General features: G+C 63.4%; 1 protein-coding gene across 4 annotated transcripts; it reads left to right on the top strand.

Annotated features, from left to right (window-relative positions):
• The first annotated feature begins 2,146 nt into the window (after positions 1 to 2,146).
• CLN8 (CLN8 transmembrane ER and ERGIC protein) lies at positions 2,147 to 14,900 on the top strand. 4 transcript variants are annotated; one of them, XM_090258104.1, is made up of 4 exons: positions 7,315 to 7,462; positions 9,969 to 10,146; positions 11,500 to 12,139; positions 14,545 to 14,900. In XM_090258104.1, exons 3-4 carry the CDS (start codon positions 11,582 to 11,584, stop codon positions 14,866 to 14,868), a joined length of 882 nt encoding a protein of 293 aa, XP_090114230.1. In that variant the 5' UTR covers positions 7,315 to 7,462; positions 9,969 to 10,146; positions 11,500 to 11,581; the 3' UTR covers positions 14,869 to 14,900. The 4 variants fall into 4 exon arrangements, with proteins under 4 accessions (XP_090114232.1, XP_090114230.1, XP_090114231.1 ...); XM_090258106.1 differs by lacking the exons at positions 7,315 to 7,462; positions 9,969 to 10,146 and adding an exon at positions 2,147 to 2,267; XM_090258105.1 differs by lacking the exon at positions 9,969 to 10,146.
• The last annotated feature ends 2,401 nt before the right edge of the window (positions 14,901 to 17,301 follow it).

Genomic DNA, 17,301 nt, shown 5'->3' with positions numbered 1-17,301 from the left:
TCGGGTGGGGAAGGGTTTCACGTCCCTCGTAGGGTTGTAGTTATGGGGTCTGTCCGAAACGGCTGCGATCTGGCTTTGGCTTCCAGATTTTATGCCGATTTTCCTTCCCTGCCAGGGAATCGGGAGTGATCAGGGATGGCACCCTGAGAGACGCAGCCCCAGCTGCACTAAGCTGACAGCCACCGTCCCCACGGGGGGAGGGGGAGACAGCTGAACCGTTTTCATAAAGAGTAGCAGGTGGTGTGGTTAGGGCGGGGACAGCGACATCAGAGGCAGGGAGAAGCCCAGGGGCACAGTGCGTTAGTCTCAGGTGACGGCACTGTGACCTGGGCGCATTGTCAAAGGACTGTCACAGTAAGTCCAGCTGACTTTTGTCACCACACACACCAGTTTCCCTCTTCCTGTGATGGCTTTTAGGACCTGCTCTCTTTGCAGCGTTCCGGCACACAAACAGTGTGGCTCACGACAGAGCGTCCCCGAATTGTTCAGGCTGAGCTCTGAGCAGGTGGCCGGATGTGTCCCGGAACCTCGTGACGAGGAACTGCCCCCAGCCTGCTGTTTTCTGCAAAACAGGCACGAAGTCAGCATGCCTGACCTCCGGAGGTCCTGACGATATCAGGGGTGCCAACCCGGGACCCAGAATCCTCTGTGCTGGAACCAGGGACCAGCGCCCTCCTACCCTAGGCCTGAGCACGGCGGTAACCTCGTGCCTGAGGCCGAGTTCCTGAAAACACTCACCAAGGTTCACACTTTCTCTTCTCATTTTTGCTTCCTCGAAGGGAAGGTTTCTCCCCAGAGGAAGAGAAATTGCATGAAGCGAAGGCGCCCGCGGCAAACGGGCAGGAGAGGATATCGCAGACCCCACGGTGCATGTCTGAAGTCACAGGGCATTGCAGGAAGACACGTCGCGTCTGCCGGGGCTCTCCGCCAAGTGCTTTCTTCCTGAACCTGTGGGAACCCCGGCCCCGACAATGAAGGGCAAAGTGCATCCCTGAGGTCTGGGCCCACACGGGGCGCTGGGTCTTTGGCTTCTGCTGGGACCAACTTAGCACCGTGGAGGCCAGTGTCCCTGGTCAGAGCCCTCCCGGCGCACGTGAGCACTGCGGAGAGACGTGGTGGGCACTTCGGGGTCCCCTCCTGCTCCCGCGGCACAGGTGCCGCCTCACAGATGTCCAGAGCACAGGCTGCAGAGACGCCACGTGCCTTCCCCGGGGAGCACAGCAGCGTGGGCCCCCACGGCTCCAGGAGCTCCTCCCAGGTGACAGGATGCGTCCCCACCTTGGCCTGTGCCTCAGTCTCACTCTCTGGGAGCTCCTGCGCCTCCTGGGGGCGGGACCAAGGTCTGGCAGTGGCAGGCGCAGGGCGGCCAGGTGCCAGGCCCTCCCACACTTTCCTGTCACCGTTCTGATCCAGCAGCAAAGGTCTTGCTCAGCATCGTCTTAGGCGCTTACGAAACACACCGTGTAAACGGAAGCTTTACATACATGGGAATGATGTTTTCTACCATGTACGGTGGCCACCCGGAATCACCCCAGTCTCTGCCTGGTGGCCGTGAACACAACACCAATTATTGTATTTTCCTTAAGCAAGAACTGGACTCCTGGATGCCTGCAGGTCAGAAAGTAACTGATTGCCCTGTTTAATATGATTTATTGGTAAAATGAGCACAAAGCCCTCGTTGCCAGTGGGGCACTTCTGTTGCCGAAACGGGGCTCTTAACCTACAAGCAGCCAGCCAGTGAGCCCCACCGTGGGGCCTCTCCCCTGGTCAGGACCCCCAGGCTCGCCTCACCAGCTGGTCTCATTTATACAGCACCAGGGCCCCATTTCACCGCCTCCCATCAGGTGTGCAGGGACATCAGAGCCGTGGGCGTCCCGTGGGGCAGGGTGTCACGCCCTCCTCCTGGTGCGTGACGCAGACCTTGACGCCTGCCAAGTGATTATTAAATCAGAGTCATCTCCGTCTGGCCTTCCAGAGTCATTGGTCCTGAGCAGACGGGGAAGCTTGGGTGCCAGCGCCCTGTCCACCGTGACCGTGGCCGGCTGCAGGGCACTGGGAGTCAGTTCCTGGGGACTGGGCACTGGGGACTGGGGACTGTCTCCATGGAGGTCCTTGAAGGCGAGGGCCAGTAAGGACTGGAGTGTTCCCTAACTGCCGTTTGCGGTTCCCCATCAGCTGACCTGGGCTCTCACACCCTCACCTCTAAGTCCCCGCATCGGAGCTCCTGCCAGCGGTGGCCCGGGAGGAACATTGGGAAGAAAACTCCGGTAAGTTTTCACGGGCATTTGCGTAAACCCGCATGTGGACGTGCCCACCAGGCCCAGGCGGCCTGGCGCTTTGCAACACTCCCCTTTCGTGGGCTGTGCCTGTGTATCTGAATCAGGAATCCTATCGTGCTGGGTGCTGGGGGGAAGGCAAGGCCTGGGCCCATAGAGTTGCTCCTGAAATAGTCACTGGGCAGAGAAATAACCAAATCACGGGTTCAGTGATTCTGCTTCTGTGGACGCGAATCAAGCGTTTCTCAAGGCTGCAGTTCAGGTCCCTGAATGCCTTTGGCTCCATGGGTGGGGGGGCAGGGATGGAACCGGACGGGCCTGTCTGGGCGGGGCAGCCGCTCAGAGCTCAGGCTCTTCTCCTTGAAGGCTGTCCTTGGGGAGGGTTTCCCAGCCCTCACTCTCTGCGTGGGCGCAGCCTGGGCTCTAAGGCTTGGGGTGGCACCTCTGGCCCCACCCCCACCTGCTGTAGAAACCTGACTTGGCCCAACGGCCCCCCCAGAAGGGGCTGGGTGTTGTAGCCCTTGCGCTGACCTAATCTTACCAGGCATTTGCTAACGCGGCCAGCTGAGCTGTAAGGGTTCTTTGCATTCCTCCGAGGTAATGGCATGGGCCTGAGCCTGGAGGTCCCACCCTCCTTGGCTCCTGCTGGGTTTAGCTGACACCCAGTCAGCCAAGCCCTGGGGCTCAGAGTTTTGAGGCTGGGAGTGACTTTGGAGACGAATAGCAGCTGTTGACGTTGTGGCTCAGAGAGGTTGATCAGCCCTGCCAAGGTCACAAGACCGGCAGCCGGGCCGCCAAGCCTGGTGAGAAAGTGTCAAGACCCCAGCTCGGAGCCTCCGCCACATTCTGAGAATCTTAGATCCAACCCAGAGGCACCGTGTTGTGTGGCTCAGAAGGGGCTTTTCGGAACGAGAAGTGGACACAGTGAAAACTCACATACAAGCGGGAACCGTTCTAAGAAGATGCATTCTTCTGACAAGTGTTTTTCTTTCCAAAAAGCTTTAATGTTGCCACAGTTGTGCAGGGAAACATTATTCCTGACAGCTGTTGAAGAGGGTGCGGCAGATTTTATTCAGGGACTGGAGGTGGCGTCAGGGACCCCGTGGTGGGTGCTGCAGGCAGGGGGCCCAGCAGGCACCGCGGGGAGCAGGGGCGCTGGAGGGCCGGTGGGCGGCTAATTACTGGGAGGAAGCATCAGGGCCGGGGGCCTGCTTGCCAGGCCAGCTCAGCAGCATTCTGGTGGGCGATGCGGGTTTGATCGGAATCCAGGGCGGGGACTAAACCCGAGAGGACAGGGCCCAGGGTCTGCCCGGAGGCTGAGCCCTGGGCTGCAGGTGGGTCAGGCCTGCCCCCAGGCCCAGCTGCGCTGCAGGGAGCTTCCTGTTTCTGATCCACTGTCAGCTGACGTGAGCCTGGGCCCCCAGCATGAGGAACCCCCCTCCTGGGGAACAGTGCTCTCTGCCCAGGGACACACCCCACCCACCCCATCCCCGGCGGCCTCCTTCTCTGCTTAATTCTTAGGAAGAACCAGGCAGAGGAGAAAGCTCACCCCCCTGCCAATGTCTTTTCAAAAGCTGGCTTTTTCTTAATTCAACAAACAATGAACGTGCATTACTGATATGATCAGAAAAAAAAATCTTAGAACGGTCCCCCACCACCTCCTCTAAAAAGTCCATTTCAGTCATCTTGTCGGAAGCCCTCGTGGGTCCCTTCTGCGGGACGGGAGCTGGTTTCTTACCTACAGAACACGGAGGAGCCCTGGAGGTGTCCTAGCAACAGCCTGCTGCTGTTACCTCTGAAGGAGGGAGGGGGTGGGAGAGTGTAACCCTAGGCAGGGAGGGGGCAGAGGCCCAGTGGACACCTGGTGCCTGGCTGGGGAGCAGAGCAGGTGACCCGGAGTCAGGCGTCTGGGTTCCGCCTTGGTGTCCATCACCCCTGACACCCGAGTCCTTTTAAGTGGTTTTTCTTACTGTGCTTCCCAGACCGCAGAGGGTGAAGACACAGCCCTGGCTCTTTGAATCTGCCGAGGACATCATCGGCCACCTGAGCGAACCAAGCGTGGCTCTCAGCTCAGCTCTGTGTTTGTGGGGCGGAGCACAGGCCCCTGCACAGAGTGAGGGGAACAGGATGGCGTGGCTGCTGGTACCGAGCCCACGCGCACTGGCATTCTGGTGTGTTTGGTACCAGAAAAGGGGCCTGGCCCAGAGCAGGTCTGCCCGGCTGGCCAGTAGACTTCACACAGGAAAGATTTCACACCAGGGGTCCAGGTGACCATGAGGGTCTGTGTGTTAAAGCTGGGGACAGTGAAACACAGAAGGGCCTAGAACCAAAGGAGAGAGACCAGGGGGTGGGGGAGCTGCTTTGTCTCCCTAGAAACTTACAAGAAAGAAGTGAGCCAAGGTGGGGCTACTGTCAGCTTCCTGGAGAGGCAGACAAAGGGGCCTTGGGGACAGCCCCCTTGGTGGCAAGCCTCTGGGGGCACTTAGAGTTTAGGAGAAGCAGGCCTGTGGGGGAAGAAGACTGGACGGGTAAGGCGTGGGTGGCTCCCTGCAGGGAGGTCTCAGGGGAGGCCCCTAAGCTGTTCATCAGTCCCCCAGGCGGGTCCTTTCAGGTCCTGGTCTCCACGGACTGGCCAGCGCCAGGGCAGGAGGTGGCAGCTGGTCCTGGTGGCACCTGCCTGGCTTTGCTGCTTTCCTGGGCCTGGAGCTGAGACAGCCCCGAGGCCCAGATGCCATCTCCAGGAAGCAAAGGCCGGGGGAGGGTCGGAACTGCATGACCAGCCACATGAAAGGTCAGGGGTCTGCACCATGTGACCAGGGAACAAAGGCCACGCAGGGGCGTGTGCTGGCCAGGGCTTGGGGCTTTCGCCCTGGTGACCTTCTGTAGGTGGCTGTCAACTGCTCAGCCAGTTTGTTCAGCTGTCCCAGCTTCCCCATTCCTTTCGCCAAGGAATTTTCCTGAGTTTGCCCCATCCGGCCTCATGTTTTTGCAATCCTTAGGGCCAGGGCGTGACCTCCACCAGAGGAGCAGCTCCGCTCCAGGGTGGACGAGAGCCTTCTCCCAGCGTGCTGGACAGGGTACTTTCAGGACCCTTTATTTTCATAACGTAAACCTCTCTTCCCACCCCACAAGGGTCCTGAGACGCAGGTAAGGCAGCGGCTACCCTTCACTGTGTCACAGCGCAGACGGGACATGGGTCTCAGGGTCAGTCCTATTTGTGATGCAATTCGTTGAATCATTGGGGGCCTCAGGTCACTTCAGTCCACGTGCGTCCCGTGCGGGGTCTCACACTGGTCACCCGCTGTATGCCGGGTGCTGCCCCAGCGCTGGGAGCGGGCGACGGAACAAAGCTGAGTCCGACTCTCCTGTGGCTTCTGTTTTAGTCAGAAGACACGGAAAATGAACAAATAACCAACACGCAGACCCAAAACTGCACAGCGCCCGGGTGCTTGCTGACTGTCTTAGGAGAGAAGACGCTTCAGGGTGAAATTCCTGGGCCAGGGCTCTGCTCTGGGGCTCAGGGACAGCCCCAGGCCCAGACCAGCTGGGCGTCAGCACCCCAAGCGGGAAAGGCCCAGATGTCAGCACCCCTCCAGGTGTGGCTGCCCCGGGTCTGAACACAGGTCCTGGCTGGGAGGCTGAGCCAGGTCGGACTGCAAAACCGCGCTTTTTCTGCGAGGTGAGGGGGCTGGGGCTCCCCAAGGCCTGGCCACCCACACTGCGCATCAAAGCCGAGGGCCATCACCCCATCGTCTGCGGGGGCGCAGGAAGGGAGGGCTGGCTGGGGTGGAAGTGGCACGGACCACTCCCACTCCAGAGCCTTCCTCTTGGGGTGGGGGCAGGACACCTGACCCTGGGAACCGAGCTCACAGTTTATAGAGCTGGTTCGTGGCCTTATGTTGCAATTATTTTTTTATTAAGTAATGTGCGCTGACGACGAACAGCTGCCGCCCACGGGGCGCCATGGAAGTCTGGGCCGCGCTCGCAGCGCGCACCGTGTCCTCCGCTTCGGCGCGCAAGGATGCTGAGAAGGTGGGGCGGGGCCGATGCAGGCCGCAGCCGCAGCACATCCACGCGCGCAGCAGGTGGCCACGCACCTGGCCCCGGGCCGGCGGCAGCCCGTTTCACCGCCTTCTCCAGGGCCCTGCTGGGGAGGGAGGGCGGGCCCTGGGGGGCGGCAGGAACCGCTGTCCCTGCTCAGTGACTTTTCGGGGCGTCTCCGCACTCAGCCCCAGCGCCAGGGCTGGTTTCACCGCGACCGCAGGGCAGACTCGGCGGCTGAGAGAACTCGGGGCACGGGCCGAAGCCCACAGGGTCCTGCGGGAAGTGAAACTCGCCCTTGGGTGCTCCGGCGCTTCAAGGGTTTGCGGCCTCCGGGGTTCACACGGGGCCGCAGGTTCACAGGCCGAGTCACCGAGGCCGCGGGGGGCGGCGCAGCCCTGTGTGCCGCTGGGACCACGGGCCTCACTGGGGCCCAGGGAGATGTCATCGGGGGTCTTAGCGGGGTCGGCTCCGGCCCTGCTGGGGACGATGAGCAGAGGTTTCGGGGGGATGCGCTCCCCGCGACTATGGGGTCCGCCCCAACGACCCCTTCCCAGCAGAGTCCGGTGTTCTCCATGGTCAGCCCGCGGCGCGGCAGTGCGTCCGTGCCAGCGCACCTCGGAGAAGCCCCGACACCAACAGGCAGCGCAGGGAGCCGCGCACTACGGGTCCGCCCACTGCCCCACCCCCGCGCCGTGGTAGCGCCCGACCGCAGGCCCCGCCCCCGCGCCGTGGTAGCGCCCGACCGCAGGCCCCGCCCCTCGCGCCGCGGTAACGCCCGACCGCAGGCCCCGCCCCTCGCGCCGCGGTAATGCCCGACCTCAGGCCCCGCCCCCCGCGCCGCGGTATCGCCCGACCTCAGGCCCCGCCCCCGCGCCGTGGTAGCGCCCGACCTTGGGCCCCGCCCCCCGCGCAGAGGTAGTGGCCGACCGCAAGCCCCGCCCCCGCGCTGTGCAGCGCCCGACCTCAGGCCCCGCCCACCGACGGTGCGCATGCGCATCCGCGCTTGCAGCTGGGTCACGGTGGCCGCGGTCGGCGCGGGCCGGGCGTGGGCCAGGCGTGGGCGCGGACGGGGACAGGTGACACATGCCAGTCGGGGACAGTGGTCGTGCGGACGGTGTCTGCCGGGCGAGGCGCGTGCGCAGGTGAGGACGCAGGGCGAGTTTGCGGCGGGCCGTCCGGGGGCGCGCGGTGTGCGCAGGGGTGTGAGTGGTCCGCGCCCGGGTCCGTTCGGGCGCCTCCTCCCGCCTGCGAGGCCCGGTGGTCAGGAGGGGCCGCGACCCCGGGCCGCCCCGCTCCGCCTGAGCCGTGCGCGGGGCGGCGCTCTCCGGGCTTGCACGGCCTCTGCCTGTGCAGACGAGCCGGCGCTCCGGGCGAGTCCGGGCCGGGAGGTCAGCGGCTCCAGGACCGGGGGCGGGGCTTGGGGCTCGGGGTTCCGGGCTGGGGCATCGGGGGCGAAGGCTCCGGGCAGTCCGGGGCCGGGGAGGGGCCGGTTGGTTGCGGGGTTGCCGGGAAGGCTGCAGCGCCGGACGCCGGGACTGTGACCGGCCCCTCCGCCGCCGGCTGGGGCTGCGCAGCCGCGCGCCTTCCTTGGAGAAGCCGCGCTCGCCTACGGAGGCCTGAGCGTCCCGCGTCCCTGCCGGCTGGAGCTACGGCGACCACACACACAGGAGGCAGAGGAGCACCCCGCGGCCGCCTCTTCTCCTGGGGGGGAGGGAAATCGCCACACCTAGTCGGTGCTGTGCAGGTTAACCTCTGACTGCAGGGGCGCAAACGTCTGGACCCCCATCCCTGCTCAGTAGTGTGGGGGCGCAGTTCTCCCCAGCAAGTCCAGAGGTCCCGGGGATGGTTAGGCAGTCGTCTGGCAGGACATAAAGCCCACGGCCTTTTTTGCTGGGTTGGACGTCATTCCCAGGTTTGGGGTTGGTTACGTTAACCACACGTAGAACACTGGCACGCACCGTGGTGGGGCCCCCTGTGAGCGCACAGCTGTGCGTCAGGCAGAGCTGAGGGCGCGGGTGTCCCAGTCCCGTCCTGGAGACGCGGGCTTCTGGTCACAGCACGGCCCCGGAACTGCCCCTCTTACCAGCTGTAAACGCACCACGTGCCGCGCAGTGACGGCAGCCGTCCATCTCGAGAGACGATGGTGTAGCTTCTTAAGAGTCTATCTGCACCGCCGAGAATGGCTGTGCAGTCCGACTCGGGAGTGACACGGTATCTGTCTCCTCCCGCGTTGAATCGACATCTTGCGATGACGCTGGAGTGTCCTCTCCGGTGAAGCTGAAGCTACAGAGCCTGGGCAGGGTGATATGGAGGGTCTGCTGTTGCCCATGCAGCAGACCCCCCCTCTCTTCGCAGCTGAAGGATCCAAGGAAAAGACGAGTCAATACAGCTTGGCTTCAGGTGCGCCGCAGGAGTTGCCGGTGTTGACTACAACGTCAAACCGCCTTAGGGACTCCGGCTCCGGATTTTCTGTCGGGGTTTACTCCCTTAGCCTTTCCCCTGAAGAGGTATGCCGCAAGGCAGCGGAGGTTTTTTGGAGTCAGAGTTTTCTTTCTCTGACGTGCCGCGCAGTAGGACAGCTTAAACCACCAAATCTCAAAAGAAGGGGTGAGATGTGGTTTCCAGAGTACTCCCCACGGAGAGTCAGGTCGGGACTGCCACCTGCCTTCACGTGCTTCTTGCCTGCTGTCTTCAGAGGTGGAGACAAGGGGCTGGCGCCAGGGCTTGATGCCTTGGGAGCGGAGAGCTGGCAGGCCGGTCTCGGGTCTCCACAGTGGTCTGAGTTTGGAAGGATGTGTGTCTTCCTGGACCTCCGAGTCTCTGGAGCCGTACTGTTGGCCACCTGAGTGCGGCACCGGCCCCTGCCTGCCCGCCTGGGGCCTCGTCCCGTGCCTGCCCTCCCGTCCTCGCCCCGGGGCCTCTCCCCATCAGGCAGGTGGGCTTGTGGTTAGAAGTGTGGAGACCCGGTGATGGGTCCACGTTCCAGTCCTTCCCGCGTCCTCAGGAGTCAGTGATCCTTGTCTTGTGGGCTCCGCTCTTCCGTCTGCCCTCACCTGGGTGCCCCACCCAGGCCACCCCTCCCAGGCCCCCTGTGGACCCCACTGTCCTGCGTGCTGGGTGAGGAGAGGGACGAGAGCCCCCTCAGGATGCCCGGGGGTTGGGTTTGGGAGGGTGTCTGGCTGGCACTGGGAGCCACGGAAGACCTTGGGCACCGTCTGTCTGCTAGGCTGGTCAGGGGGAGGGGAGGCTGAACCATCCCCCTCAGAGTCCCAGGGTTCAACCACCAGGGACGACTGGAGGTCATTCCAGGTCAGTGGTGTTGTACCTGCCTGGCCACCGCTCCACTCCAGCGCAAGGAAGGCGGAGCCTCTGGCGGTGGCCCCGGCCCTCAGGGCCCCACTGGGCGTGTTCAACAGCCAGGAACATGGAGGAGGGACAGCAGCAACTCTGCCGGAGCCGGGTGCACCCCGCCCTGCTGCCTGCAGCCCCCACTGGGGCAGATAACTAAGCCCGAGCTCCAGGGTAAACCAGAAACAGGGTCCTGCGTATTTGTAAGGGTAAAATGAGCTCGCTGAACATGCCTGGCACATAGCAGGGGCTTCATATCAGCGACCAGTATCTGATGTTTATGTGTTTTTCTCTTCCCAGGGGCAGGCACGGGGCCCGGTGTGGTAAGAAACTTGTTATCTTAGTTCCCAAATAGCAGAACCAAGCTCCAGACTCGCTGAGCCGGACCAGTCTTGGTTCCTGGTCCCGGGGGCCTGCAGTTCCCCCACCGCCACCCAGGCTGTCCTGACGCAGTGCCTGGACTGAGCACCTGCCCGGGGTGAGCGCGCGAGCTGTGCTGGTCAGCTTTTCAGAGTCCTGGGGGCCCTCTCACTTTATTTTAACTTAACTCGATTTAACTTATTTTTTAAAGCTGTTTTTGTTTTTTTTAAATCCTCACTCAAGGATATTTTTATTGATTTGAGAGAGAGAGGAAGGAAAAGAGAGGGAGAGACACTAGTCATTTGCCTCCAGGATGCATCCCAGCCGGGATCACAGCCCTTTGTGGACAGGGCGACAGTCCCATCCACTGAGCGCCTGGTCAGAGCCGGGACATGCCCATCTTAGGCCGAGGTTCCAGAGCTTGGTGGCTTGGCCAAGAGCTTGTTGGTGCAATTGTGTTAAAACGGGAACCACCCGGTCTTATGACCGGCTGTGGGAAAGGACAGGCAGCAGCGTTGGGAGGAGAGCAGGTTCGAGCTGAGTGGCCAGTTGTGTGTGGGGCAGCCCCGGGAGGGCCACTGTTCAGTTCCGGCCGGTGACGCTTCCTGTTTGGGCGGGAGCTGCAATGCCATCTCCCCTCCTGGCTTCGCCTTCTCTGGAGGTCCCTCTGGGCCAGGAGGTGGCTGTGTACAAGCAGGTGATGCTGTGTTCTACGAGATGGTCAGGCAGGTGAAGCCAGGCGGACCCTGCCTGTGGCACTCTGGGGTCCTCGGCCCAGAGCCACAGCCGACCCCGGGGGGCAGCGCAGGGGGTAGGGGGAACAGAGTGAGGGGAAGATCGGGGCCAGGCCGTGACTGGGGTCCCCAGGAAGGAGGGTGGGGCTGGCGGGTTGGAGTCACTGGGGACTGCGGGGTGGGTCCCTGGTTGCCTGGTGCCTCGGGCAGAGGGGTGTGGCCTGTGGGGTGGGGGCAGGTGGAGGGGGGCAGCCGCGGGGGTCACAGGGGTGCTCCGAGGTTTGTCAAACGTGAGTTAGAATGAGAAGCGGGTTTGTTGTGACAGCAGAAATACAGAAAGAGCGACGGAAGAGCGACTTGTGTTTGTCCCTTGTTGCACAGAGTGGTCACTGGCTCATTCGCTGAGCCGATTCCGTGCCTGGGTAAATCGGTCAGTCTTCTCCGGCCTGCAGGCACGGGGCCCTGGGGTTAAGCGTCGTTTGTGGGCTCAGTCCCGGGGATTGTTCGTGGCAGGGTGTGCGTTGCCACCTGGGCTGCACTTCGCACCCTCAACCTCCTTTCTCTCTTGTGACCCATGATGTCTTCTTGCTGCATGTAAGCGCCTGCAAACACACTAAGAATACGGTGAGTAACTGAAGCTGTTCTCTAGGTGACGTGCTGGGACCCACGGGCGTGGGGCGTCCCAGCCTCGTCGAGCCACATGAAGTGAGCTGTCTCCTCCTCCTCCTCCTCCTCAGAGTGAAGACCGGAGCCCACGGGGCCTAGACGGCGGCGCCGACACTGCCCCTCGGACGCGCTGCAGAGGGCCCGGCTTTTGACATGACAGCGGGGACGATGAGTCCTGCGAGCGACGGGGGGACGTTAGAGAGCCTTTTTGACCTGGACTACACTTCGTGGAGGGTCCGCGCGGCGCTGGTGGCCGCCGGCTTCGCCTTCTACCTGGGCGTCTTCGTCGTGTGCCACCAGCTGTCGTCCTCCCTGAACGCCACCTACTGCTCTCTGGTGGCCAAGGAGAAGGTCTTCTGGAACCTGGCGGCCACCCGGGCCGTCTTCGGGGCCCAGAGCACGGCGGCCGGCCTGTGGGCACTGCTGGTGGACCCCGCCCTGCACGCCGACAAGGCGCACGCGCAGCGGAGCTGGTCCTGGTTCCACGTCACCACGGCCACCGGCTTCTTCTGCTTTGAGAACGCGGCCCTCCACCTGTCGAACGCGCTCTTCCGGACCTTTGACTGGTTCCTGGCCCTGCACCACCTCTTCGCCTTCCTGGGGTTCCTGGGGCTGGTGGCCAACCTCCGCGCCGGCCACTACCTCGCCATGGCCACGCTGCTTCTGGAGATGAGCACACCCTTCACCTGCGTGTCCTGGATGCTCCTGAAGGTGAGTGCAGGGCGGTGTCCTGCCCAGGCAGCGCCCGTGCCGTGGGCTCCTCGCCGGCCGTGCTGTGCGCAGACCAGCCCTGGCCGGCGGCTCCGGCGGTGGGAGCGTCCCGTGCACCAGAGGGCTGCCCGTCCGGTCCCTGGTCAGGGCGCGCGTGCAGGCTGCAGGTTCAGCCCCCAGTCAGGGCGCGTTTGGGAGGCAGCCGGCCGACACGTCTCTCACATCGATGTGTCTCCCTTCTCTCTCTAAACGCAGTGAAGATAGAAGGTCCTCGGGTGAGGGCTGGGGAAACAGGCAAACTGATTTAATGATAGAATTCAGCTTCAGTGCTCTTGGCAGCAAACGTGAATTTCCTTCATGCCTTTACCTCCTGCCAAAGAACGTAGACCTGGAGCTGCGTGAAACCCACGAGCAGAGACCCCCTTCTTCCCTGCCTGTTTATTGTGGGACCCTGAGCCATTTCATCTGTTCTCTGGACGCGGGGCCCCTGTGGGGACTGCCACCCCCCCCGGCCCCCGTCATCCAGGGTGGGAGGGTGTTCAGAGGACTCGCTTCCCTTTCTGGGAGCTGAGCATGTGGCCTGCGATTACTTTGGCCACTTGGGTCATCAGGGGAACTTATTTTTAGTCCAGGCCACTTCCTGGTGGCTGTTCCGGCCGCGTTCCCATTACACTCAGGAGGAATTGGTCCCTACGTGGCATGTGCACGGCGTCCAGTTAACGCCCAGCCCGCTCCCGTGAGGTTGACTCAGCGGCGCATTGGAAGGGCGGGACTCGAGGTCCAGAGGTGACGGCTGGAATTGTTTACAGAAGTTTGGGGACAACAGGAAGCATTGACCAGGGCAGGAACCAACAGCAGACTTGACTCTGGGCTCTGCCTGCGCTCACGGCACATTCAGGGGGATGACAGAGGGCATCGCCCTGTGGTGCAGACGGCTGAGCTCAGGCCTCCGCGGCCGTGGGAGCGTGGCCCGCGCCCAGGAGGGACTGGACCTCGGGTGCTGACTGTGCTGCTGCCCTGGCAAACGTGTGGTCCCATCCCTCAGCGTGGTGCCGGGCAGGGCTGCAGGCGCAAGTGCCGGCCGCCCCATCCCCAGGCCGACGCCCCTGCTCCACGGGCGCCGTGCGGTCAGGGTGGTTTGGACGTTGTGTCGCGAGGATGTTTGCGGTGGGCGAGGCCACGCTGTGATGTCTGTGGGCGATGCATGTTGGCTGCGTTTTCAGCCAAGGACACGTGTGCTGGGGCGTCTGCATGGGCTCCAGGGGGTCGTGCCGTGTGCCTGACTCTGGCAGTGGCTCGTGTCCCCACAGCCATCGTGGACAGAGCTCCATTTAGCAGAAGTCAGGAGGAAGACCCCAGTCTTCCTGCCCCTGCGCCCTCCTCACCCGGGGCTGGGCCCTGCATCACCCAGGAGCCCACTCGTTGCTTTGGCCGCTCGCGAAACACCTGTGGGTGCAGAGGTGCCCGTGCAGTGGGGCGGAGCCCAGCACAGCCGGGACACCGCGGTGTGGTGTCACCTGAGTCCGGGCCTCACCAGCCACAGCCAGCTGGTGTGCAGGGCTCAGCGCCCGCCCTGCCGCCCTTGGGCCAGGTGAGGGGCCAGCTGGCAGTGACCACTGTCTCTCACCCAGTCTGGACCCCTCTGGGGGGGGTCGCCGGGGGACATCAGCAGCTGAGAGCACAGGGCCCGCTGAGCGCTGGCTGCCGTGTGCACAGGGACCCTGCTGGGCTCTTCTCGGGGACAAGACAGGTGGCAGCAGCAGCTGCTCATGCTGGGTGCATCCCCACATCATGTCGCCGTGACGGTCTGGGTTCCCCCAGCTCCCACATCTGTCCCCTTGAAGGGGCGCCTTGCTGGTTTGGGGTGTGTGTCACTCAGCAGCGCAGGGTCCAGGGTCCCATGGCTCGGATCCGCCGGGAGCTGAGCCAGCGCAGGCAGCCGAGGTCCCTTGTGAGCTGGGCCGCAAACGCAGCGCCGGTGGCTGTGGAAAGCCGCCCGGTGGCCGGGAGGGGGTGCGCATCTGCAAGTTGCCGTTCCAGCTGCGACTGTTGGAAACCAGCCCCACGTACATTTAGGACGATTTTAAGGCACGTTCACTTTGGCTGTGTCAAGGGTGACCGGGGCAGAAGCACCAAGAAGCACACAGACCAGGAAAGGCCCCTCTCCCCACACTCTCTGCTCTGAGACTTGTCCTCCCAGCTGAGGTCTGGGAGCCGGGCCAGCAGGACAGCAGCCTCTGCTGGGCGCACTCGGGGCGCAGATGGGGCTGCTCCGAGCGGCAGGCCCCCGTGGGCGTGCACCGGAGCCAAGGGGCTTCCTCGTGCGCCGCGGGGGAGCGGAGCCGGCGGGCGGCCGCCGTGCCCGGGACGCTGCTGAGCTGACAGCCTGTGTTGTGTCCCCGCAGGCCGGCTGGTCCGACTCGCTGCTCTGGAAGGTGAACCAGTGGCTGATGGTCCACATGTTCCACTGCCGCATGGTGCTGTCCTACCACATGTGGTGGGTCTGCCTGCGGCACTGGGAGGGGCTGCGCCGCAGCCTGGCCCCGCCGCACCTGGCGCTCTTCCTGTGCGGCCTTGGCCTGCTGACGCTGGTGCTCAACCCCTACTGGACCCACAAGAAGACACAGCAGCTGCTCAGCCCCGTGGACTGGAACTTCACGCCGCCGCCGCCCCGGGGCGGGGCGCCCCCCAGGACCGACGGCCCGGGGCCCCGGAAGAAGGCGCAGTAGCTGCTCGGGGGCCCGCCGGCGTCCTGCGGGTGACTTGGTGGCGAGGCAGCCGTGGGTGCTGTGTGTCCAGCGCTGCGTCTGAGAGACCAGCTGCTGTCCCGTTGGCGTCAGTTTCCGAGGAGCCACCGAGTACCCTCAGGGCCTGCGCCGCCCCTCGGAGCAGCGTCCCCCGCACGGGCTCTGTGGTCCGTCCGGCTCGTTCTGGTGCACCAGCTGGTGTCGGCGTGCTGCCCGTCAGGCAATGGCGGGCCACGTGGCCACGTGGCGAGCTGAGCGCAGTGGCTCTGTGTGAACGCAGGCTGGCCTGTGGCGTCCCCTCGGCTTTGCCCACAAAGGCGACAGGCATCTCCATCAGCCAGGAGGGCGGCACGGGGCGGCTCCCTCGTCCTCGCCTGCTGCCCCGGTCCAGAGCCCAGCCTGCGTGCGGTGAGGCCGGCCTGGCCAGGGGAAGGGGCGGGTGTGGTCCCACCGTGTGGATCCTTCCTGGTCACGCCTCCCACTGTGGTGTCTTACTCAGAGGCTGTGTTCCTGCCGGTGGGAAAGAACTGCCCTGTGGTAGTCACCACTGTGACGCGTTACCTTGCTGACCTCTCCCCGGCGCGAGGTTTCAGCCCTGTCCGCTGGCTCCGCAGTGGCAGGACCCCGTGTGGGAACAGCCTCCGTGGAACTGACCTGCAGGGGGCAGTGTGGGGGTGGAGACAGGAAACCCTGTCAGGTATTTATCAAGGAGGGTTTATTAATACAAGAACTTTTATTTATATTGTATTGCTCAGCTAACAAAACAAGGAAGATAGTTACTAATCAGAACTGTCTAGGTTTCAGAGCCATTTCAGATTGATTTAAGTTGCCAACAAGTACCCAGCCTAGACCCTGGGTCTTTGCTTGGTTTTCTCTGTAGATTTCAAGATAGGTGAGGGATAGGTTTCCCTTTGAGCCGAGGGGCTGCCAGCCCTCCGTTCCCTGCGCGTCAGGGCGCCCCGCTCCCCGCTGTCCTCGCTGTCTGGGGGGACCCACCTGCACTCAACACGCCCACCAGCAGTCTCACTGACCGGCGTACACGCGTCATTCCTGCCAGGAGCGTGCAGTTAAAATCAAAGGTCTGGTTGTATCGAAAGCACCTTTGCAGCGTTTCAGAGACACTCTTTCCTTGAGGTGGAGTCCCGTGGAGCCGTGTCTGCTGCACCGCGTGGGGCTCAGAGCAGGCGTCTTGGTTACAGCTTCACCGGACTGGGCTGGTTACGTGGTCCCCGTTCAGCGCATCCGAAGAAGCGACTTAAGTCTTTGTACCCAGCAGTGTGTCCCTGCACTGCCCCGGGGCCTCGGTTGTGGGCGTGGGGCAGGCTGTCCAGTAGGCAGGCGATTAACCGAGTGGAATAAAGCAGGTGATGTTTACAGCACCCCAGATGATGTCCGTCCTGTCTCGGCCGTGCACAGCGGTGAGTGTTCTGTCTCAGAAACGCAGATGTGACGTGTGCGCGCAGTTCAGCGTGAGGTTTGACACACTCGGCCCAGTTTGCACTAGGACTTGGGTCACCCTGCCCACAACTCAGTGCAGTGTGGAAGGCAGGACTGCCGTTCCCAGGACAGGGGAGCTGATGGCCCCTCACACCGCTGGTGCTCCGTCCTGACCGCACTTCTGTCCTGAGGACCCTGGGCCAGGAGCTGGCTCGCTCCCGCCTGGCCCAGGTGAGCGGCTGAGCCACACGCGTGGTGGAGGGCCACAGAGGACAGGCAGACGCTTTGGAGCCGCGGCCTCCGGCAGAGCGGGGTGTGAGGCACCAGCATCCCCATGGCGGCCTGCGCTGCCCCTGCCTGCTGACGCTGCTGCCTGACTCACACCTGCAGGAGCAGAGGCTGCTGGGAGGGGCCACAGCAGCCAGACCTGCGGCATCTCCAGAAAAAGGGGTGCTCTGGCTCCACCTGCCTTTGCACTTCCCAGGGGCCCTGCTGCCGTTGGGCGTGCCGGCCAGGAGGCCACAGCTCTTCCCTCCCTCTTGTCGCCTTGGTCCAGGCCCAGTGCGCAGCCTCCTGCTCAGGGACCGCGGCTGGGGGGGCCGTGTGTGAGAAGCACTTGCAGGTGTAGGTGAGCACACACCACACGCACACAAACACACTCGCCCCGCCGCCCCCGCTTCAGCAGCACGGCTGCCGTCTCCCAGGCCAGAGCAGGCAGAGGCGGGCAGCCCGTCACCTCGGGGTTAGGGGTCAAGAGAGGGATTTGGGGGGACACAGACGTTCAGACCACAGCAGGATCTCCCTTGTGGGGTGAGGGGAGTGATCAGAATTTGGGCGGCAGGGGCTGGGGGATTCCGGCTGAACTGGGCTCAGTCGGACAGCATAACACAGCGCCGACCCGGGCGGCAGGGCCTGCCTGGGAGAGCCCGGGCTGGGACGACTGTTCCTTCTCCTTGCCCGAAGGGTGGCTGTGTTCTT

Source organism: Furipterus horrens, unplaced genomic scaffold, assembly GCF_987537825.1.
Source record: "Furipterus horrens unplaced genomic scaffold, mFurHor1.1.pri manual_scaffold_12, whole genome shotgun sequence".
NCBI classification, from domain to species: Eukaryota; Metazoa; Chordata; class Mammalia; order Chiroptera; family Furipteridae; genus Furipterus; species Furipterus horrens.
The sequence above is the reverse complement of the archived record's forward strand: the minus strand, read 5'-3'. Positions and strand labels throughout refer to the sequence as shown.